Below are 24,208 nucleotides of genomic sequence, written 5' to 3' on the forward strand. Positions count from 1 at the left end.
AAGGTGGTCGGTTGCGTCTTGCTGAACGCGGAGAGGCGAGAGACTGTGGCTGTTTCCCGGGGCCGGGGGAGCCCGGCCAGGGACAGCTGCGCGGAGCCCGGCGTCGCTGGGGCAGCTCCGGGGCTGTCGTGAGCCCGGCTGCGGGGGCTTTTTCCCCGCCACGGCTCTCGGCTGCCGGCGGCTTCTCCTCTCGCCCGAGCCGGGCCAGAAGCTGTTGACAGCGGACAGTCTGGCTGCCGGGGGCGGCTGCTGCCTTCGCCCTCGCCCGGCAAACCCGGCTCGAGCCTGGTTCGGAACGGGGCTCGGGGTTGGGGTTGAACCCGGTGTGGCTGTTGAACCTGGGCCGGGCAGGTTCGCAGCCCCGGGCGGCTTGATGCCGGTTCGTTTCGGAGCCGGGCGAAGCCGGAGCGGATGGGAGAGCCGCCGAGGAGTAGCCGGGCTGCAGCGGGGAAGGCTGGCAGAGGGACCCGGTTGGCTGGCTGGCAACCCCGGCCCCCTCGCCTGCTCCGGAGTCAGCTGCCGCGGAATAACTAAACCCGAGCAGCTTGGCCCGGCTTGGAACCCCGCTTTTGCGATTGCTTCGGGTGACTCCGGAGCGGGGTAGTTACCCCTGTTGTGTAGGAGCCGGTTTTAGTATGGGTTTCTGCCGTCGCATCCCTGGTAGAGAGGGGAGAGCGATGGATGCGGGTAGACAGAGGGGGGACGCTGGCAAGGCAAGTCAGGTTGCTAGTCCGGCTGGAGGCTGAGCTCGCCCCCCGCCCGAGACCGGGGGATGTGGGGGGCAACTGCAGTGGACGCGACCCAGCGCTGATTTCACACGTTAGATAATGCGCGTTCGGTGCACTTTCGCCATCGTTAGCGCCTGGCTTTTCCTGGGCGAAACGAGAACGTCTGCTTGCGAACAAGTGCGTTGAAAATGCAACGCGTGTGGAAGCGGCCCCGATCCCTGCTCCGGGTGCCCTCGAGGCTTTCCCACGTATCTTATAACCAGCTAGTGTCGGGGCGGCGGAGGAAGAGCGCTTGTCGCTTAGAAAGGAGCGATCTTTGCTTCCCCTTCCTTCCACTACCCCTTCCTTAAAAAACCTTTATTTAAAACAAGCGAAAGAACTCGAATACGGTCCCCAGTCGGGAAGGGGTGCAGGGGGGGGGAACCCGCTTGTGCGGCGGGAGGAAAAGTGTGAAAACTCCGCTTTTGTTTTGAAATTGAAAGCTTCCAGCCTGGGCTCGAGTGCGCGGCGGAGGCCCTTTCGATGCGCCTCCTCTCGGAATGGGGGAGGGAGGGGGGGGCAGAAAAAAGACTTTGTTGTGCGAACTTGGCTGTAAACCTCCGTCTGTCGTGTGTGGATCAATCGCGGCCCCTGGCGGTGGGCTGCGGAATAGCACCCCTGGCTTCCCCTCCCCCACTTTCCCTCTTTGCTTACGCGTCTTTTCTTCTTTTTTTGCAATATCATGAAATAACTTTTATATCCTGGAAAAAGGATGTGGGCTAAGGAACAGTATCCGTTTTTAAAACAATTTCGGGTGGGGGGCACACCACCAAGCCCACCCCTCTAAAGGGGCTCCTTGAACCAAGCTGGGACGTTTGAAACTTACCAAATCCTTTATAAGAGTGACCTTGCCTGTCCAATAGATAGCATGAGGGCTCCGAGGGGGAAACTGAGTCACAGACTACTGATGTCGTGGGAGAAGAGAGATTTGTGCCCCGGTTTCATGCAGCTTCAAGGACAATGCGTCCGCCGGACCAGCCTGTGTCTGTTTAAGCTTTTGTACAAAAATTAAGCTATGGAAGGAGGAAGGGTTTGCAAAGCCTTTAAAAGGAGGTCGAGAAATCCCACTTCCTTTAGAATGTAATAATAATAAAATATTAGTAATAACAATTTGCTTATATACCGCTCTTCTAGACAGATTAGTGCCCTGTTTAGAGCAGTGAACAAGGCCAGTGTTGTTGTTAGCCCCACATAGAGAGGGAATCATAAAATCATAGGGTTGGAAGGGCCCTCCAGAGTCATCTAGTCAAACCCCCTAAGGCACCTCAAGGGTCATCTAGCCCAACCCCCTTCTCAAAGCAAGAAATTCACAGCTCGATTCCCCCCTCCAAGCCCCCCCCCCCATTGATCCCTGCTCTATGCCCAGAGTAAGGCAAAAAGCCTCCAATATCCCTGGCCAATCGGGCATGGAGGAAAACTCCTTCCTGACCCCAAAGTGGCAATCCGGCTACATTTTTCCTACCCCGGTGAGGTACAAAGGAGTTACAGGAAAGGGGGAGAAGAAAAAAGTTGTGCTTTTAAAAGGCTGATGGCTGCTTAATTTTTTCCATCACCATCAAAATGCATTCTGAGCCTTGATCTGGGGTATTAAAGTTTTAATTGTCGCTCAGGATATTGTAGTGAAGCCTTCAGATGAGAGGAAGACGCCTGTTCCCTTCCGGCGTGCCTTGAGAGCTTTTTCATTTTACAGCAGAAAAATTGCTTGAGATTATTTTTGACAATCTGATTACTGATGGCTCCTCCCCCCCCCCTTTGACCCTCTTCCCCCAAACTCTACTATGATGGTAAAAGGAGAGAGTGCAGACGGGGAGAACAGGTGCGCTTTGCACATGGCTCCTTGTTACCTTTTATGCTTCTCTAGCTTTCAGTTGCAGTATATAAAGTTCCTGGTGCATGGATTAAATTTTAATTTACTGCAATTCTATAAAGTATGCATGAACGGGTATTGCAAAATTCTCGTTCTTCTAAATGTAGGGATTGTGGCTTGGCAAAGAGGGCATGCAGAAGGTCCCAGATTTAGTCCACTGCTACCAGAGAATAGGCCATCTCTCCGAGAACCTGAAAGCTGCTGCTAGTTAAACAACATGGAACTGGCCAGCTTGTTCTTCTATAAGGCAGTTTCGTATGGGCAGTGTCACCCCCCAAAACGCATACACTAGTTTTTCCAGAGTCCCTTAGTATCCAAGAAGTCTGCATATTGAATGAGAAACCTTTTGCTATTTTTTCTCCCATGAGAAAGTGTTAAAACTTTCCATGGTCATAGATCCAGAGGAGTTAGCCGTGTTAGTCTGTAGTTGCAAAATAGTAAAGAGTCCAGTAGCACTGTTAAGACTAACTTTATTGTAGCATAAGCTTTCGAGAACTGCAGCTCTCTTCGTCAAATGCATCTGACAATGCATTTGACGAAGAGAGCTATGGTTTTCAAAAGCTTGTGCTGCAATAAAGTTGGTTAGTCTTAAAGGTTCTACTGGACTCTTTACTATTTTGCTAAAACTTTAGCCGAAGGGAAAAAACAATTCAGCTCCCAAGGTTTAGTATCCCATAAAAGAATTCCATTTTGCTGGTTGAAGTGGGGTGGTGAATTGCAGAAAGAAACGTATCCCCGGCTTCCGTGTTAGGTGGTCTTGATGTCGATATTTTGAGGAGAAAATATGCCTATTATATAATGTTAGGAGCTTTGATTGAAGACGTGTTTAATTCAAGTGACAGCACACATTCGCAAGATTTATTCCCCCCCCCCAAAAAAAGACCAGCAGAAACAAAATAGAACACTCCAAACTCTGCGTGTATTTTTTTTCCAAAAGGGGAGGAAATAATGCCAGAGCGCAGCCAGTTCGCTTGCACGACTCCTGTTGCATTGAACGTGCCAGCACAGACCCCCGTTCATTTCAATGCAGACTGCACCTTAGGATTTTGCACACTCGTTAAAAGGCGACACGCTGACATCCTAGCAAAGCAAAGCGCTGTCAGGAGGGGTTGTCTTTTCACTTTGAAATAAAGTCCACAAATGAAAAAAATGGCTCCCCAGGAATAATTTTAAACTAACTCAAAACCAGACTAAGGGGCCCATCACGGAGGGAAGCGATCCAGCCGACGTTTGGCTCCTTTATGTCTCGCTGGGTTTATGGGGCACGATTTAAGCATACTCTTCTCTCCATTGAAATGAAAGGAGCTTTTGGGTTCTCTAACGTAGCCAGAGTGATGCCTTCTGGTTTGGCCTTTGATGCGCATCTGCTAAAATTATGAGTCAAGAAGAAGTTTGGGGGGGGAGAGGAAAAGATTCCTGTGACCGCTTTTGAATACCGAGGCAGTTTCAAATCCAACGTAGGAGAGTTTGCCATTGTGGGGGCAAAAAATTATCAACCACGTTAGGAACTTGCAAGAAGAATGCAGCGATGGTGTTTTCGGTAGTCAGCCTGCAGGCTGCCTATTTATTCTGCTTTTGCCTCCCACCAACTTTCACTTTGCTTTTGGGGTCAGTATCGTTTTGTGGTAGATGGGAGGAGAGAGTTTGTCCTTGGGGAAGTGGTTCTGGCCGCGCAGTACTGTTCTTACTCGGGTGTTTCTATTCCAAGCACCAGTTTTGTGAAATCTCAAATGTTTGCTTCCCTCCTGAAATGTATAAGCCTATAAATGTGAATCTCTTAAACCTCTTGGGCCTTTTGGATTTTTTTTTTTGTCCCAATCGACTCTGCAAATGGTCATCCGGTTCGTGGAGCTGCTCCACCAAGTTGCAGGGACTCAAACGTCGTAGTTTGCAAAGATCTGTACGTCTTCTGTGATCATTTTTGTCACTGGATCATGCGCGAGGGACTGTTGGCTTCCTCTCTGTTCTAAATATGCGCATCGCTGGTGCCACTGCTTTGCGTGGGGTGGGAGGGTTGCACAGGTCCCACTTGGGCTGTTCTGGAGGGAAAGAGAGACTGGGAATGGGGGTAGAGGAAGAGCGTGTGTAAATGGAGAGGTCAGGCAGGAATGTTAATGGGATTCTCCCTTGATTCTGAAATTCCAAATTGCCTGACCCTTTTTTTAATGGGACAGTAGTGCGCATATGACAGTATATGACAGCGCCCCCCCCCCCATCCATCATTCCCATTTTTGGTTTCCTGGCTTTCTTCAGACTCTGCGCTTGTGAAATTTGCCGCAGTTTTTTTTTCAGTTCAGTCTTTTTTCCATTAAGAATTCTCATGAGCAAATACATATTGACTAAATCGCAGTGCAAAAAAAAAATGCACGGTGATTTACTTGATGCGCATACGCACTCGTGTGCCTTGGTAACCTGTAAGTGCTTAGCAGAAAAACTGCTGTCCAACCCCGCATGTGCCCTCACCAGTATTGTATGATTTCCAGGTTAAACTGGCAAGTGGGGGCGTGTGATGGAACCCAAAGAATAAGGCTGGGATGAGCACATTGGTTCATCCATGTCCCCGATCTTTAGAAACACGGTGTGATCCGCTCTTGCCCCTTCTGCACGTCACAGGATGAGATAGTCTTGGGTTTTTTTTTTAAGTGGCTGCTGTCCATCGGGTGAAGAAAGGCCGTCAGTGCTGAACCCACTTTCATTCATTGCTGCCATCAGGTGGCTGGCGGGGAGGCGGGGGGGGGAGAGTGTCTGTTTGTGTAGATCAGTGGTGTGGGAGTCCTTTGGGAGGCAGTTGCCGCCTGGCTTGAGAATCGGGTCTGATCCAGTTCTTCCCAACGTTCCAGCTTTGCCTGTATGTGGCCGTTCAGCCTTCCGTATATGTAATCTGGGAAGCTAAATTCAACATAGAGTTAAAGCTTTGGAGGTCTGGTTGGCCGCTGGGGCGGGTTGGGAGCGATTCCTCAAGGACGCTCAGGAGGAAGTAGAGCAGAGATGTTTGGAAGGGGTCCCCTTGGCTGGCCGATGTTGCAATAAAATCCGGAACAAGACACAAAATCCAAGTCATACCTTTTCGTGGGAGCCAACTTCAGTGACGCCAAGCCATCCGAAAGCTCGTCGAAACTCTTTGTCGTGCCAGATGTTACAAAAATGTAAACCATCGGGGCAGATTTTCCAGGCCGAGATCTCAGAGTCGGGACTCTCTCTGCCCTTCCCAATGTTAACATGGCTGCAGCTAGGTTTCCCAAATAGCCCCACCTGTGGGATGTGTGTGCCTGCTGTGCGCAAGTGTTCGTCTTGTCCACGCATTATGCGCTTTTTCGGATGCTTCTTTCCGCCTGGTTTTTACTCCTGGCATTAAATTCCTTTATGGCGTCACTGCTGCCGGCCAACCAGTGGCTCCCCGAGGAAAAGCTTGGAAGGTGTGTCTACTGCAGATGATCTGGATGTCTTAAAATCGCCCCCCTCCCAAAGTTCTGGGCCACTTAAGTTAGTCTTCCAAAGCTGATCATAGCCAGTGAAGAACTGGGTGGGGAAGGCTGAGATCAGGTGGAAAATCCAGAGCAAAGGGCGTCTTAAAACACCGACCTCTCTTGATAGCGTCTCTTACAGATAGGATAAAACAGATATTTCTTCTCTGGTCCCTCTTTGGATGACAGTTGTGGCATGGGACGTTAAGCCCTTCCCTGAGCCATTTTTTCTAACCCCAAAGAGCCCTGGGACAAGCATGCTGGTTCTGGGGAAACGATTGCAACTGGGATCTTGCATCAGTATGTACATGCTATCAAGCCACAACCGACTGATGGGAACCTCAACCAGGGGCTTTCAAGGCAAGTGAGAAGCCGAGGTGGCTTGCCGGTGCCTTCTTCTGCACATAGATCCAGAGCAGTTAGCCGTGTTAGTCTGTAGTAGCAAAATAGCAAAGAGTCCAGTCGCCCCTTTAAGACTAACCAACTTTATTGTAGCATAAGCTTTCGAGAGCCACAACTCTCTTCATCAGATGCATCATCAGATGCATCTGACGAAGAGAGCTGTGGCTCTCGAAAGCTTATGCTACATCTGACGATGCATCTGACGAAGAGAGCTGTGGCTCTCGAAAGCTTGTGCTACATCTGACGATGCATCTGACGAAGAGAGCTGTGGCTCTCGAAAGCTTGTGCTACATCTGACGATGCATCTGACGAAGAGAGCTGTGGCTCTCGAAAGCTTATGCTACATCTGACGATGCATCTGACGAAGAGAGCTGTGGCTCTCGAAAGCTTGTGCTACATCTGACGATGCATCTGACGAAGAGAGCTGTGGCTCTCGAAAGCTTATGCTACATCTGACGATGCATCTGACGAAGAGAGCTGTGGCTCTCGAAAGCTTATGCTGCGATAAAGTTGGTTCGTCTTAAAGGGGTGACTGGACTCTGCAATTTTCCTCTGCACAGCCTTCCGTGGTGGTTCCCCCATCCAAGTGCTGACCCTGCTTCGCTTCTGAGATCTAACAAGGTTGGCCCATGCCGTGCCTCCTTCCTTCCCAGAATCCCATGTGCTTGCTGTTTAAAGAGAAGAAGAAAAACTTAAACCTTACATACAGCTCCCAACAGTAGGTCTTTGTTCGGTATTTAGGGCAGGCCAGGCTAACTTGAGAAGCAGTGCCACCCTCCATTCTGGCCTTCATGTGACGTTCCCGTCTGCCACTATGCTGGCACGATTGGGGGTTGGACTAGATGACCCTGGAGGGCTCTTCCAACGCCTGTGATCCTATGATGTCCCTGCTTCAAGCCATCCCCTTCCTCCGCTGCCCATGGTAGCTTCAGACCCCCACCCCACCCCCGTCCCATCTCCACTTCTGCAGTGGAGTGTGCATGTGGTTTGCGTGGGATGGGACTGTACCGGATGCTGTGAGCAGAAGGTCCCATGACAGGTGAAAGCCTCGGGGCAGTGGGTTCCAAGGCAGAGCTCCTGCCTCCGTCCTTTTCAAGAGTCTTGCCTTAGATGCCAAACGTATTTGTCCCTGCGCATTTCCTGTTGTGGTGCAATTTGTCCCGGTAGGTTTGTGGCATGTGCCTGGCATCGTTGTGCCATCTCGGTGTGGGCGGCCACTGCACATGGGCGGTGGTGAGATGTGCTGCATTGCAGAGTCTCTCGCCCTGCACTGGGTTCCAGTTTATCCCCGGCCCATTATTGGGGCTCGGCGCCATGAAGTTTGGCAGCGTTTGGGACTCACAGACGTTCCCCGGGTGCTGGCATGATAAGAATTTCTGCTGGCGGTTTTGCCGGAAGGAGGGGACTGCTTTTAAACTTCACCGTGGATAAAATTCTAGCAGAGGTTTTGGGAAAGGTTACTCGAAGAGCCGCTGGCACCTAAAGGTGCGAGGAGCACAATATGCACTGAAGGGGCTTGTGTGTGGCTTTCCCATCTGTGTGTACAGAGGGCTGTGCCATCTAACAGAAGAGGAACCCTTCTGGATCATAGCAGTGATTCATTTAGTCCAGCATCCTGTCTTACACAGCGGCCAGTGAGTTACTCCGGAAAGCCCTCAGGGCACAGAGGCAAAGCCTTCCCCTGACATTTCCTCCTGGTGCTGCTACCGAGAGATAGACTGCCTCTGAAAGTGGAGGTTCCCTTTCGTCACGGCGTTAGCCGTGTTAGTCTGTAGTTGCAAAATAGTAAAGAGTCCAGTAGCACCTTCAAGACTAACCAACTTTATTGGAGCATAAGCTTTCGAGAACCATAGCTCTCTTCGTCAGACGTAGCAAAATCTTCCCATGGCCCTTACTGTGCCTAAAGTGTAGTGTATTCTCTGTAAAATAAAAAAGAGTCCAGTAGCACCTTTAACCAACTTTACTGTAGCATAAGCTTTCGAGAACCACAGCTCTCTTCGTCAGATGCATTGTCTGCTTTCGAGAACCGCAGCTCTCTTCGTCAGATGTAGCAAAATCTTCCCATGGCCCTTACTGTGTCCAAAGAGTAGTGTATTCTCTTTGTGTGTGAGCACGTTAAGCTGCCAGGCACAGAGTTAAATTATTGCTCCAGTGGCTCTCCAAGCTCTTGGACAGCGACCTGTCCCATTTCGTCTGCCCTAGATGCTTAATCAATGGAGTTGCCAGCAACTGCAACTGGAAACGTGTGTCAGTGCAGTGCAGTGGGTTTTTCAAACTGCCGGGATGAATTTGGGACCTGTTAAAATGCAAGTTCCCCCCACCGTCCCCAGCTCTCATTCTTAGTTGCCTGGTGGGTAGGCCGGCCCAAAAGGCAGCATGCACGTTTAAGAAGTGCGCGGTTCCGCAGAGCTCGGAATTGTGACCCTTTCGGATGCTGTGTCAGGAAGTGGGGATTCAGCACATTGTAATTGTGGGAACCATGTGATTTTCTACTTGCAAGGGCCGCTGCTAACCAGCTCTCCCTTACGTGCTGCAGCATTTCCTAGAAGCACTCGTTGGCTCTGGCAGGAATATATTCTGTACATTGGCCCAATCTAAAGGGTGAGGAGAGAGCAGGAAGCGAGAAAGGCTAAGCCAGTGGCACCCCAGTGTGTCCAGTCTGTGCTGGGAAAGTAGCTTCAAGCTTTTTAGAGAGTGTCCCCCTAGTTCCCTAGATCTTGTAAGGGACTGCAAACTGTTGGTCCTTCACGTTAAATGAAGGATGCTTAGAGAGGAAAATATTTTCAGCTGAACTCTGTCTTAAAAATGAGAGACACCTGCCCCCTGCTGTAGATTTTCTTCCACTCTGGCTTTTGAGAGAGGTCCTGACTTGGTGGCCGAACGTCTGCTTGGCATGTAGAAAGTCTCAGATACAACCCTCGGTGTCCCTAGTCAAAAGTTTTAGGTGGGCAGCCGTGTTGGTCTGCAGTAGAACAGCAGGGTTTGAGTCCAGTGGCACCTTGGAGAGCCACAAGATTTCCAGGGTGGAAGCTTTCAAGAATCGAAACTTCTTTCTTCAGATACCTGACTCTTGAAAGCTTCCACCCTGGAAATCTTGTGGCTCTCCAAGGTGCCACTGGACTCAAATCCTGCTGTTCAGTCAAAAGGATTCCAGTAGATTTAAAAGACCTCTGCCAGAAGCCCTGGAGAGCGTTTGCCAGGCTGAGCAGGCCATGCTGACCTTGATGGACTGATGGTTTGATTCAGCGTCAGGCAGCTTCATGTTTTTGGGTATGTTCTTCTCGAAGGCAATTTTCCATGCCTTTATGCTTGTCATGCAATCTTGGTGCGCGGTAGCAGATTTCAGGGCACGTGAAACACGTTCCAGAGGCTGCATTCAGTAGCAGCATTAGCCAAACTCGCCGGGAATCTCCATTGCCCTGAGTAAGACGCAAGCGCACTTCACAAGAACCTTACGCTCCGCTGTCGCTACAATCCATGGCCACAGGGATTTTGCTTCCCAGTGGAGGGTCTCCATTCTTTCCCGATCTCATTGAGGGACGCCAGGGTTGGCGCTGCAGTCAATTTCTGCCCATTGCTTTCAAATCGCCTCTCTGGAGAGCTGGGAACAGAAGGAGGGAATGGCTGTGGTGGGAGGTGAGAGTTTATACAAACAGAGGATGTTTAGCCCAAACGGGACAGGTTCTTATCTCCTGCTGAACCTATGATTTATAAAGTATGTCGGGTAGGCAGCTGTTTACGTGCTCTGGCAGCTGCCTAGTGCAGAAGTATAGAACATTCCACCTGGAGGATGGAGGCTAGGAGCCCCGCCATTCCTCTCTTGTTCTTGAGCAAAACCATCCAGCGTCGGGCCGATAAGCGCCCATCTCTGAGGCTGGAATTGGCCAGCCGTGTTCTGAGAAGTGCAAAGTGAGGATAAGCTATTTTTAACCCTGCCGCTCAAATGACTTCCTGAAGCACAGAGAGGGCCCTGCGTATTCCCATTGCACAAAACCCAGGATCGGGGCTGTATTGGAAGTCAATCAGCAGCCGCAATAAGAAAATGGATATTCCTTGTAGAGAGGAATGTCTCTGAATACTGGGCTGGGGGTGGGAGGCCCGTTTATGCCCTCTTTGGGTGCTCTTCTGAACTGGCTGGCCACTGTTATGGCCCCACTCCCAAATGAGATGAGCTTGGTCAGCGTGAGCCAGGCAGCTGCCTACAGTTCAGAGTAGCTAGCACACGTGGATATGCACGTCCCACCTAGACAGAAGATGAAAGATCTTGCAGGTCTTGCTTTTAAAGACCGCTGACATGGGTGGAGGGTGTTCCTTCTTGGCCTTAGATCCAGAGGAGTTAGCCATGTTAGTCTGTAGTAGCAAAATCAAAAAGAGTCCAGTAGCACCTTTAAGACTAACCAATTTTATTGTAGCATAAGCTTTCAAGAATCAAGCATCTTTCTAGGGCCACATGTGATTAATGGAAGAATACACTTTTTAAAAAATCCAGATGGAATTGGAAAGCTGCTAGTTGAATGAGAAGCTCGCTAGAGTGGAATTGCTTGTGCAAGAGAGCCCTCTAGTGGACAGAACCATAATAGCCGCCCTAGTGCGTGCTGCATGTTGAAAACCAGATTTGATTCTTGCCAGAGCAAGGCTTTGGTGCTGTTGTGTGAAATGACCCTGGGAAAGTGGCAAGCACAAGCCGGCTCTGAATTCCATGGCTTTAAGGGAGAGTTGATGGAAATGGTTTTCCTTTCTGCCAGGGAAGAGGGCGGCGGGGACCTGTGTGTCTCTACTCTCTGGGCAGTCTTTGGGGGGAGGCCTGTTCTCTTGGCCTTGGCTGTGAGAAGAACTGCCCCATAGTCTTGTTGGTGTGAGTGTGTAAAGACAGCGTTGTGTGCCAAGGGTAGTGTGAGGCAGAGACGTGGCTCAGTGGTACAGCATCTGGCTTGCATAAAGATGGTCTCAGGTTCAATTCCCAAGTAAAAGAATGAGGACAAGCAATGTGGAAGACCTCAGGGTGAGACCCTGGAGAGCTGCTACTCAGAGTAGGCCTAGCTGACCTTGACAGACTAAGATCCAGAGGAGTTAGCCGTGTTAGTCTGTAGTTGCAAAATAGTAGAGTCCAGTAGCACCTTTTAAGATGAACCAACTTTTCTGTAGCATAAGCTTTCGAGAACCACAGTCCTCTTTGTCAGATGCATCTGATGAAGAGAGCTGTGATTCTCGAAAGCTTATGCTACAATAAAGTTGGTTAGTTTTAAAGGTGCTACTGGATTCTTTACTATTTGACAGACTAAAGCTTTGCGGGTTCCTTTGTTTCCATCTGAAACTGGAACTCTTTCCAGGCAACTGGAAGTGGTACTCTGTTGACACATGTATGGAGAGCTGTGGCTAGCCCCAGCTTTTAAAAGGTGCAGTTGACATGCAAAGGTCTTGGGAGGGGGGGTGCCTCAGATCCCATTTCCTCCACCCCATGTTGGTTGTGCTCTTTTAAAAAGCACTTTTCTGCGATGTCTGCTAAGATGCTCGGAGTATTAGACACATCTGTATACTGGGCAAATAGTAAAACTGTATTGCCAGGCAAATTCTCCGCCTTACCATGGCTGGGACCATTGAACAGCCTTCAAGTTCGAGGCAGTGGGTGTTCCTCTTGGAAAAGAAGGGAGTTTTGGGGAAGTGGCTGTTGTGTGATACTCCTCCACAGGGGAACATACCTGCGAGCTCGGTGCAGGTCTTGTCTCACAAAGCTTCTCTGACGGAAGGTAGCAAGTAGCTTCCTCCTGAGGACCACCTCTCTGGGGTCTTTCTCAGTCTTGGTGCTGGCGATGATCTTGCCGTTCAAGATACTTGGCGTTGGATCCCATACCTTTTGCATGCAAAGTTTGGGCGCTACTTCTGTGCCTTGGCCAAGCTGCTGAGCTAACCAAAAGAACTGTGGCCCATCCCTAGGATGCTGGCGAACAGGAGTGCTTGAAGAAGGCACGGCAAGCGATCGGTCTGGGGATCATCTTTTCTTCAACGCCCAAAGGATTGACGACATGGCAGCTTGCATGTGTGGAGATCACTGAGCTGGTAGAGGAGGCATCTGGGGCCGCCTTCTGCCTGTTGACCGATGTCATGTTGCTGGTAGAGTTCTCTGAGCATGCAGGTGTTGGGATCCGAAGGGCCCTTCTGTTCCTTTAGCTGAAGCTGTCTGAGCAGGTGGGGCGTCCTAGAGTAGGGTGCAGCAACTCTGGAAAGCTTCTCTGGTTAGCCCTAAGGTCTGAAACTGACTTTGTGGATCTGATGTCTTGTTTGTCGCTTCTGAAATGGAGTTTTAATGGCATGCGTTTTTAGGTTGGCAGTTGGACACCGCATCGCGATTTGATTCTGTGCCTCTTATTTTCTTCTGTGGGTGTGGGCCTATTTTTATGGGCTAGAGATCGCAAGAGCCGCATAACAGAGGACGCTTTTACAATGTGGCGTTTTATTAAGGTTTTTTCAAAAGCCGACGCTGGGAAGAAAAAGGATTTGTCTTTTTTTTTTTTAATGTCGAGCTGTGATTTCAAACAACTTGGATATGAATTTCTCCTCTGGCTCAACCTGTTCCTCCCCTCACAGTGCTTCACAAAGCTACTGAACAAGTTCATGGGCAAATTGTTGATATCCAAGGCCTGCTGCTGCCCTCCCAGGTGAACTTGGCCGTGGCTTCTGTTCATGCCAAAGGATTGTTAGAAGTTTCAAGTTAAATCAATAAAACCTTCCAACTCAAAGAGCAGAAAATCCAGCTTTTGAAGCTTTTAAAAAGTCGCTCAAATTGATTATGAACTTGCACATATTTAGTATTTGTCTTTTGTAGCTTATACCATTTAGGAGAGTATTTTTTTTTTCAAGGGGAGGGGAGCCTTTGCCGAATTAGGAAGATTTGTGTTTCCTTGAGAGTGAGAGGAGGAGGCCTGGGAATTAGACTCCCCATACACCCTCCTGAGGTGTTAGTTTTTTATTCTGGTTTCATGAGGGCCAGGAACTTGAAATCTAACAATATTGAGATTCGGCAGAAACTTGTAGATGCTATGTAAGAGGACCGGTTTCATTCTTGCGAGCCTTAGAGGTTACTAGATGTAGGGCGCTGAGTTTCTGGAAGTCTTGCCGCAAGAAACTGCCTAGAAGGATTAATCAGATGCTTGTCCGGTGAAATCATTTCTGTACAAAGGCTTTCTCAGTGGCTGGCCTGCAGTTCTGAAATTTGACGTCTCGGAAGCTCTCCATAGGTAGAACCAGAGCATCCTTCAACTGCTTATAGCCTTGCTTCCTGTCTGGACTAGACCTAGGGTTGCCATCTCCAGGTTGGGAAATTCCTGGAGGTTTTGGGGTGGAGCTTGGGGAAGATAATATTCGGGAAGGTGAGAGACCTCCGCCATAGAGTCCACCCTTCAAAGCAGCCGGTTTTCTCCAGGGGAACTGATCTCTGTGTCCTGGAGGTCAGTTGTAATTCTGGGAGATCTCCAGCCACCACCTGGAGGTTGGCAACCTCAACTAGACCAGTTAAGTGCTAGGGAGTGTGAAGGCTAGTTGGGATCTTGTAAACCTCTTTTGAGCCTCTGTTTAGAGTTGTTTTTTTTTAAAGCATCCACCTTGGTGCTAGGTGGGAGAAGGGGGTAACTTGGAGTGGGCAGGCAAGGCGAGCAAATTACAAAGCCATATGCATGCTTAAATGCCTGTTTCCTCAACGGCCAGCAAGGTAGATCCCCGCACACACACCAGAACCCCTATTTTACTAATAAATCCAGAGGATTTAGCCATGTTAGTCTGTAGTTGCAAAATAGTAAAAGAGACCAGTAGCACCTTTAAAACTAACCAACTTTATTATAGCATACGCTTTTGAGAACCACAGCTCTCTTCGTCAGATGCACAAAGAGAGCTGTGGTTCTCAAAAGCTTGTGCTACAATAAAGTTGGTCAGTCTTAAAGGTGCTACTGGACTCTTTTACTAATAAAGAAACTGTGGTTGAAAGGGAACAAAGTTGATTGCCAAGGCAAGAATCGCATGATTTGTGCTCCAATGCTGTTTACTTGCTGCTCCTTCTCCCCGCCCCCTCAACCTATTAAATATATTTCTGTTGACACTTTTTTTCCATGATGTCTTCCTTTTTGCCTCTCCAAATTGGACATGCTCCCATTTTTCTCTCCTTGTCCCCTGCCGGGATTTATTCCCCCCCAGCCGATGAGCTTCGTGTAGCTCTTAGAGGGTCCAAGCCAGCTGCAACCGGCTGCCCCCGCATGAGCCGAAAGCAGCAGTCTAGCTTCGGCCCGGCTGTTATAGGACAAACAGGAATGCGATAATTGGCAGGTGTTTATGTAGTGCAGGCAAGTGGTTGAAACAGCTTCCCATACCTTGCCTCCTGTGTATTTTAAAAGTTGTTAACAACTCAGTAAGGTAGGCTCTTATTAGCCCCGTATGGCCCATGAGATGACTGAAGCTGAAAGGCCGAGAGGCTGCTTAGAGGCCATGCCGTGAGTTAAATCGGGGATTTCCTGATGCAATGCCTACTGTCGTGCCTCGTCTTGGAATTCAACTGGAAAAGGGCTGTCCGTCATGCAAACCGGCTGTATTTGCAAGGCATTACAGATTAGTTCCTTAGCACTGCTTCTCTGACCCAAACGGCTTTGGCAGCCTGGGACGGAGGGTGCCGGAGGGGCGGCTATGGATTGCAATGACATGGCAGCCTCTGGCTCTTGTAACTCGAACCCAGATTTCCCACTGGAAAGTCTGCGATTTGGATTGTCCTAATGGTTTTAATAAGCTGTTGCCTAAAGCCCCGATTCATATCCAGGCCAGGAGGAGAGAAGGGGTTTAAATCTTCCCGCCCGCATTCAGTATCACCATTCAAACGCACACACGTACACAACGCGTTGCGATGAGTTCTGGAGGGGATAAAAGACGGGCAATTTCTGCCAAAGCTAATGACAGCAAGGGGTAGATCTTGAATGGCAAAACCATGCAGGGGTAAGAGAGTTTGCTTTGGCTTCACTATCAGTAGGGGCCATGAGTGGCGGACTTCCCTCCTTCAGTGGTCCAAGCCACAGTCATCTCCAGACTGGACTACTGTAACTTGTGCTACGCAGGGCTGCCCTTGAGGTTGATCCGGAAGTTACAGCTGGTCCAGAATGCAGCAGCACGTATCCTCACCCGGACTTAGGACACACATCTTGTGCCAGCTGCACCAGCTTCTAGTTGAGTTCTGGGTCAAGTTCAAGGTATTGACTATGACGTCCAAAGTCCTAAACGGACTGGGACCTACACACCTGCAGGACTGCCTCTTGGCGTACGTTCCCTGGTGGGCTCTCCGTTCAGCCCATTAATGTCTTCTGGTTGTCTCTGGCCTCAAGGATGTTCACCTAGCCTCAGCTAGAGCTGGGGCCTTTTTGGACCTGGCGCCGGCCTGGTGGAACTCTCTCCCCGTCAAGACCAGGGCCCCATGGGACTTCTTACAGTTCTGCCGGACCTGTGAGATGGAGATGTTCTGCCAGGCCTATGGGAGTGTTTGAGGTCTGGGTGGGCTACCAGGTCGGCCTTTCTACTGTGGCCTTAATCTGCAGTTTATCTGAACATCTATCAGCTGCCTGCCCTACCCCCTCCAAATGCTGACGAGGTGTATAATATCTTTGCTGCTGTTGGATATGGTTTTAAATTGTGTTTTGCACTCTGTCTTGTATTATTAATTTTATACTATATTTATTGTTGTTATAGTCTAACAATATTACCTGCCCTGAACCCGTTTGTGGGGAGGGCGGGTTAGAAATTTAATAAATTAATTCAGCTGGTGGACTGCCCGGTCAGGAATATCTTTTGCGACCCGTAAGCCAGCTATCACCCATTTCCTCTCCTCCCAAATTAATGTCAAGATAATAGTGGCTTCCATATAACTCATGGTTTTCTTTTTCTTTTTTAAACGTAGGTCTGAAAGCAACTTTGGGACTGTGAATCGAAGCTCGAGGTATGCGGCTCTAATTTCACACTTGGCTTCTCTCGAAGCGGTGCTGCGTCAAATACTTCATTTAGCTCGGCTGGGAAGTGTATTCACTTCCCAGGGCGGCTGGGAGGGTGTCTATTTGATGCTTCCCCCTCATATTCTTCTCTTGCTTACGAGAGTTAGCATGGGTGGCTGTACCGGAAGCTCGCACTGAGGAATTGGATATCAAAAGATCCCTCCCATTTTCTCTGTCTCTCTGAGGATACTGTGTTAGGGGGGGGGGCGTCATTGACACTGCCTGATTTCTCTTTTAATTTATTTAAGCATTCTTGACCCATGTGGTTCTGAGAGCACCTTTTGAACTGTTAAACTCAATGGGTAATAAAACGTACGGAATGCTGGAAAAAAAAGTCCTACAATAAGGCAAATTTCCGAACGTTGGGTCAGCGGCATTGGGTGAAATATCTTGCTGCGCGCTTCTTAATGTCCGTGCCCATGCGATGACCCTTGAAGTGAAGCAGTTTTGAGAAGTATACTCCTCGAAACTCATAAATTTCATTTTGTAATTTCAGAAAGGGCATGGTGATAATTTTCACAAACTTTGGGGAATGCAGATATTGTTTCGGGAATTCGTTTTGAGAATATTGTTTCAGGAATAGTGGGTGTCAACAAAAGTAGTAGATCTGGTCTCCAGACACCAGATACACCGCACATTTAAACAGTGGAGACTAAAACAATTCTGATATTTCAGAAGGGTGAATTTCGGGAATCCCGGATTATCAGGAGCGCCTTGTTTCATTGGGGGTATCTCCTCTCCAAAACGAAACGGGGAATTTTGGGGACTGTTTTGGATACATCTTTCTCCGATATAAAATTTAACTTCTCAAGGAGGGAGTTGACCCCTACGGAACAAAGTTCACTAAAAATCTTAGTAAGGCACACCTCCCAGCAGGGACAGTTATTTCTTGGGAACGGATTCTAGATGGTAGAGCCGGTCCCTGATAAATCATTGGCCCTCATGGAAGGCTAAGAAGCAGCCCGCTTCCTAAACTAAAAACAGCTCATCAAACCGGACCATTAAAAGGAGACAGGGATTTTGGGTAGCGTTTCTCCATTCAGCTTAAAAGTAAAAGGCACCGAACTTTCTCCAAGAAAGAAAGATGGTTGCTTCTGACTATGTTCTGCTCCTGGAACCTGCCAGTCTGGCCTCTCGGTCGTTGATCCGCCTTCTGGTGTTCTTCTCCCAGAGCTTTGTGGGAGCTTCCAACATAGCCACGAAGGGAAATTGCACCCCCTGTTTCTTGAGGCATTGCCTGTGAATATAGAAGCTCCTTTTAGGAATTGCTAGTGGTGGATAGCCATCGGCACCATACCTGTTCGCCAAGTCTTTCTCCTCCCCAACGCTTGGGGGGAAGACGGATGGGTGGTAACCCTGGACTGAATCATATGGCTGGGGTGTAAACCTCCTCCATTTGTAGGCAGTGCCTGCTCTTATGAAGCAACTGCATGGTTCTCAGTCCACCTTGAGTCAGAGTATTGGCACACTTAGGGCATGGTGGTGAATTCTCCCAGTGGAGCAATGCTTCCAGAAACTCCCTGTGGCTCAATGGCCTGGCAGAATACGCAGCACATAGTGCATGGAGAAGAACCATAGCTCAGTGGTAGAGCGTCTTCTTGCCATGTAGAAGGTCCTAGGCTTAATCCTCGACATCTCCCGTTAAAAGGACCAGGTGACGTGAAGGACCTCTTCTTGAGACCCTGGAGACCGGTTTCCAGTCTGAGTCACAATCCAATTCCAAAAGCTATTCTCAGTAAACAAACCCATCAGCTCTCAGGACCGGCTTGCATTGTCTTCCCACCCACTCATGGCTTTCTGTTTCACTCCCTTCTGCTTCCTGCAGGACAGACACAAGATGGCGTCTCCGGCCGAAAGTTGTATCCAGTTCACACGCCACGCTAGCGACGTCCTTCTCAATCTCAATCGCCTTAGGAGCAGAGATATCCTGACGGATGTAGTGATCGTCGTCAACCGGGAGCAGTTCCGAGCCCACAAAACGGTTCTTATGGCCTGCAGGTGAGGGTTGCTGTCGTCTCGACAAAGTACGCAAAATAGTGCGGTGGGTGCGAGTTGCATGGTCTTGTTCCTTCTTTGGCTGGTATGAGTAGGTTGGTGGTGGCGAGTGCTGTCAAGTCATAGCTGACTTAAGGCAACCCTGGGTGGAGTTTCCATGCCAAAACGAAGAAGAAACAAAAATTGGTGCAAAGAGAATATTCTTTAATGTTGTATAACCCCTACGCGTTTGGCCTCAGCTTCGTCAGGGGGATCTTCAGAATTTTCGTGGACGTCTATTCTCTGTGTGCACTGATTGTGAAGCTGAGGTGAAACTTGTAGGGGTTATACAACATTAAAGAATATTCTCTTCGCACCAGTTTTTGTTTCTTCATTTTGACTTGACTTGGTGCGGGCCCCTTCTTCTCCATTGGTCACTGGAGTTTTTATGGCAAGAGAATAACAGAGGTGGTTTTGCCATTGCCTGCCTTGGCAACCCTGGTCTTCCTTGGAGGTCTCCCATCCAATTACTAACCAAGGCCGACCCTGCTTAGCTTCTGAGATCTGACGAGATCGGGCTTGCCTGGGCTATGAGTAGGATACCTGTTCCTTCTTACAAAAGCATTTATGGTGCGTATGCTTCAATCATGTTGGTGTGATACAAGTACAGGACATCGGAGAAGCTCTGAACAATCCAGAGGAAGTTTTCAGTCTGAGATCACCATGATGCTCATAATGCTGTCTGCTCAGTATCTTCTATTTGAGGAACTGAAGCTTAGTTGAAAAAAAACCCAGTTTGGCTAGGGTTGTTCCAACAGAGAAGAAGCTTTGTGAGAATCACAGACTCTCCTAGTACTTCCTGTCCTGGAAAAAGTCTGAACGAAAAGTCGGAGATAATTTTTCGATCCTTTCTCTCTGCTTCTTCACCCTTGAGAGGTGGCACCCATGCACGTTGCTGTAGGGCATGCCAGAAGTTGTTGGCCCTCCAGCTTGGATATCGGGCATGACAAAAGGGAACTGGAATAGGAGATTGCCAGATGGAAGCCACCTTGGTTGCATGACTTTGAGATTGCAAGCTATGCAGAAGACCTTCATGGTAGACGTGCGGGATATGAGTCTTTGAAATAATCCATGCATTTCCTCCTTTCCCCTCTTGCAGCGGCCTTTTTTACAGCATCTTCACAGACCAGCTGAAGTGCAATTTGAACGTCATCAACTTGGATCCTGAGGTCAACCCCGAAGGATTCGGCATCCTCCTTGAGTTTATGTACACCTCCCGCCTCAATTTGAGGGAGAGCAACATCATGGCGGTCATGACCACTGCCCTTTACCTACAGATGGAGCATGTCGTGGACACCTGCCGCCGGCTTCTCAGCTCTAGGTGAGCCAAGCAATGATGGTTAGACGTGAGTGCGATGGGTGACCTCAGCTACGCTTATTTATCTTCCTGGTTTCCAGTGTAGTTCACTGTCTCTCCATTTGGGGCGAATGCCCAAGAGTTCCTACTGTATTGTTCTTTCCTTGGGGGTTCTTCAATAGATCTCCTTGAGTGCCAATTCCAATCAAATAAGGAAATGTGGCAAAGCGTTCTTTGGGGCCTGCTCACGTGTTATGAGATTCTCTGCCCCAAAGGACAATGCTAGACACCCAAGATACACTCTGAAGACTCTCGGAGTGTCTTAGTGTGGGCTGGATTCCGTCGATCCATGCTAAACTTGTTCTCCAAACCAGCCGAAGCAACTAAGAGTCATATCTGATGAAGAATAGTAAAGAGTCCAGTAGCACCTTTAAGACTAACCAACTTTATCGTAGCATAAGTTCTCTTTGTCAGACACATCTGACGAAGAGGTTCTTGAAAGCTTATGCTACAGTAAAGTTGGTTAGTCTTAAAGGTGCTTCTGGACTCTTTACTATTTTGCGATTACAGACTGACATGTAGGGGTGTGCAAGGAAAAAACTTTCGGCTTTCTTGTTTCGGGATTACCCGAAACAAGATTCTCTACCGTTAAAGCCGAAAGCCGAAACAAGAATCTCTTTCGGGATTCGGGATTCGGGATTCTTTCGGCATTCTTTCGGCATTCTTTCGGGTTTTTTTGGGGGGAAAATGCCTCCGTCTTTCAGGACGCCTGGAGGAGGCATTTTCCCACCTAATAAGCCCAAAATTGGTGGGGACCTTCCTCTAACCCTTCTCTAACAACCACCCAAGTTTCAGACAGATTGGACTTTGGGGGGCCATGTTATGGCCCCCCAAAGCAGGTCCCCCCATCCTCCCATAAGAAAGCGAAGGAGCAGCATATTGTTAGCATGCTGCTGCTGATCTTTCTTCATTATTTCCTATGGGGAAAAAATGAAGAGGCAGGCTTCCTTTGCCAGGGGTGGCATTTTGCATGCAAAATGCCCCCCTACCCTCAGGGGCCCTTCTCCCACCCCTCCTCCCACCCCCCACCAAGGCTCAGCCTGCTCCCACTTGGGGGGGCCATTTCATGGCCTCCCCAAGTAGGTGCTCTAATCTCTACCACTGACAGCTGGGGGAGGCTTGTGTTGCCAGGGGTGGCATTTTGCATGCAAAATGCCCCCCAACCCTCTGGGGCCCTTCTCCCACCCCTCCTCCCACCCCCCACCAAGGCTCAGCCTGCTCCCACTTGGGGGGGCATTTCATGGCCTCCCCAAGTAGATGCTCTGCTCTCATCTCTACCACTGACAGCTGGGGGAGGCTTGTGTTGCCAGGGGTGGCATTTTGCATGCAAAATGCCCCCCAGCCCTCTGGGGCCCTTCTCCCACCCTTCCTCCCACCCCCCACCAAGGCTCAGACTGCTCCCACTTGGGGGGGCCATTTCATGGCCTCCCCAAGTAGGTCCTCTCAGCCCCTAAAGTCCACCCCTTACAGCCCCACACAAACCCAATTCCCCCCCCCCAGCTGCCACACACAGACCCAAATCCCCACATTAGCCCCTCACAGACCCAAATCCACCCCCACCTGCCCCACACCCATAACCCCAGGAACAGGCTGGCAAAGGCCAGCCCTCTCCCTTTGTTCCCTATGCTGGGAACTTCTAAACTCTCTTTCCCTGGGCAATTCTGCACAGCCCAGGGGTGCCACAATGGTGGGCACACTTCTGAGTGCCAGCTGGTCCCTGTGAAAGAGCACCTGAACCACAGACACCCTCCCTCAAATTCCCCCACCACCTACAGAGATGGCTGGCCAGCCAGCCCCATTGTTCCCTATGATGGGAACCAACTGCACAACAAAGAATAAAACAAGAACAACACAAAATAAAGTTTAAAAAAAATTATATTCTCCCTTCCAAAGTACAAGTAGGCAAAGCATTATGACACATTACACCAGCAGTCCCCCACACAGAAAAATTAAAACAAAACTCACTTAACATCAGAGAATCACAAAGCATGATTCCTGTCAAAAACACTTTATTTCTTGAACAGCTTTAGGTTACACAGCAGGGGGGAACACCAAAGGGCATGGCAGCACTATCTTACACAAAAATAACACAACTCGCTTCACATTAAAGAATCACCCCAAAAAATTGCTGTCAAAAGCACTTTATTTCTGTAACTGCTCTAGGAAGGCACCACAGAGCAGGAAAGCAGTGTACTACACAAAAATAACACAACTCACTTCACATCAGAGAATCACACAAACACAATTGCTGTCAAAAACGGTGAAGTGGGTTGTATTATTTTTTGCAGTACATTGCTATCATGCCCTGTTGTGCCCTCCTACTGTGTAACCTAAAGCTGTTCAAGAAATAAAGTGTTTTTGCCAGGAATTGTGTTTTTGTGATTCTCTGATGTTAAGTGAGTTGTGTTATTTTTGTGTAAGATAGTGCTGCCATGCCCTTTGGTGTTCCCCCCTGCTGTGTAACCTAAAGCTGTTCTAGAAATAAAGTGTTTTTGACAGGAATTGTGCTTTGTGATTCTCTGATGTTAAGTGAGTTGTGTTATTTTTGTGTAAGATAGTGCTGCCATGCCCTTTGGTGTTCCCCCCTGCTGTGTAACCTAAAGCTGTTCAAGAAATAAAGTGTTTTTGACAGGAATCATGCTTTGTGATTCTCTGATGTTAAGTGAGTTGTGTTATTTTTCTGTGTGGGGGACTGCTGGTGTAATGTGTCATAATGCTTTGCCTACTTGTACTTTGGAAGGGAGAAAAAACATTTAAAACTTTATTTTGTGTTGTTCTTGTTTTATTCTTTGTTGTGCAGTTGGTTCCCATCATAGGGAACAATGGGGCTGGCTGGCCAGCCATCTCTGTAGGTGGTGGGGGAATTTGAGGGAGGGTGTCTGTGGTTCAGGTGCTCTTTCACAGGGACCAGCTGGCACTCAGAAGTGTGCCCACCATTGTGGCACCCCTGGGCTGTGCAGAATTGCCCAGGGAAAGAGAGTTTAGAAGTTCCCAGCATATGGAACAAAGGGAGAGGGCTGGCCTTTGCCAGCCTGTTCCTGGGGTTATGGGTGTGGGGCAGGTGGGGGTGGATTTGGGTCTGTGAGGGGCTAATGTGGGGATTTGGGTCTGTGTGTGGCAGCTGGGGGGGAATTGGGTTTGTGTGGGGCTGTAAGGGGTGGACTTTAGGGGCTGAGAGGACCTACTTGGGGAGGCCATGAAATGCCCCCCCCAAGTGGGAGCAGGCTGAGCCTTGGTGGTGGTGGGAGGAAGGGTGGGAGAAGGGCCCCAGAGGGCTGGGGGGCATTTTGCATGCAAAATGCCACCCCTGGCAAGACAAGCCTTCCCCAGCTGTCAGTGGTAGAGAAAAGAGCGCCTACTTGGGGAGGCCATGAAATGCCCCCCCCCAAGTGGGAGCAGTCTGAGCCTGGGTGGGGGGTGGGGGGAAGGGTGGGAGAAGGGCCCCTGAGGGCTTGGGGGCATTTTGCATGCAAAATGCCACCCCTGGCAACACAAGCCTCCCCCAGCTGTCAGTGGTAAAGATTAGAGCACCTACTTGGGGAGGCCATGAAATGCCCCCCCCCCCCAAGTGGGAGCAGTCTGAGCCTTGGTGGGGGGTGGGAGGAGGGGTGGGAGAAAGGCCCCTGAGGGTGAGGGGGCATTTTGCATGCAAAATGCCACCCCTGGCAAAGGAAGCCTGCTTCTTCATTTTTTCCCCATAGGAAATAATGAAGAAGATGAGTAGCAGCATGCTAACAATATGCTGCTCCTTCGCTTTCTTATGGGAGGATGGGGGGACCTGCTTTGGGGGGCCATAACATGGCCCCCCAAAGTCCAATCTGTCTGAAACTTGGGTGGTTGTTAGAGAAGGGTTAGAGGAAGGTCCCCACCAATTTTGGGCTTATTCGGTGGGAAAATGCCTCCCCCAGACGTCCGGGAAGACGGAGGCATTTTCCCATTGAAAAGCCGAAAGAATCCCGAAACGTTTCGGCTTTTTTCTTTCGGCTACCCGAAACGTTTCGGCATTCCCCGAAACGTTTCGGCATTCCCCAAAAGAAGCCGAAACACTTTTGTTTCGGCATTCTTTCGGCATTCTGAATGCCGAAACGCACATCCCTACTGACATGACTAACTTCTCTGGATATCTGATGAAGCGAGTTTTGACTCTCAAAGGCTTGTACCCTGGAAAACGGGTTGGCCTTCAAGGTGAATGTTGCTCTTCTACTGCAGGCCAACATGGCTACCCACCTGACTGAGTCGTGTGTCACCTTCAAAGTCTGGCCCAAGAAAGCTGGTGCCGCAATAAACCTGTTAGTCTTTAAGGT

General features: G+C 49.3%; 1 protein-coding gene across 2 annotated transcripts in view; it reads left to right on the top strand.

Moving 5' to 3' along the window:
• The window catches only part of BCL6 (BCL6 transcription repressor), a 35,746-nt gene that overhangs the window by 777 nt on the left and 10,761 nt on the right, over window positions 1–24,208 (top strand). The window contains exons 2-4 of one of the 2 annotated variants that reach the window (XM_054983645.1): window positions 16,423–16,461; window positions 18,339–18,511; window positions 19,647–19,868. In XM_054983645.1, coding sequence (XP_054839620.1) covers window positions 18,351–18,511; window positions 19,647–19,868 — 383 coding nt within the window. In that variant the 5' untranslated portion in view covers window positions 16,423–16,461; window positions 18,339–18,350. Of the gene's footprint in view, window positions 1–16,252; window positions 16,462–18,338; window positions 18,512–19,646; window positions 19,869–24,208 lie in introns of those variants that run through there. The other variant, XM_054983646.1, reaches the window with a different exon arrangement.

This window comes from Eublepharis macularius, chromosome 6 (genome assembly GCF_028583425.1).
Source record: "Eublepharis macularius isolate TG4126 chromosome 6, MPM_Emac_v1.0, whole genome shotgun sequence".
Lineage (NCBI taxonomy): Eukaryota > Metazoa > Chordata > Lepidosauria > Squamata > Eublepharidae > Eublepharis > Eublepharis macularius.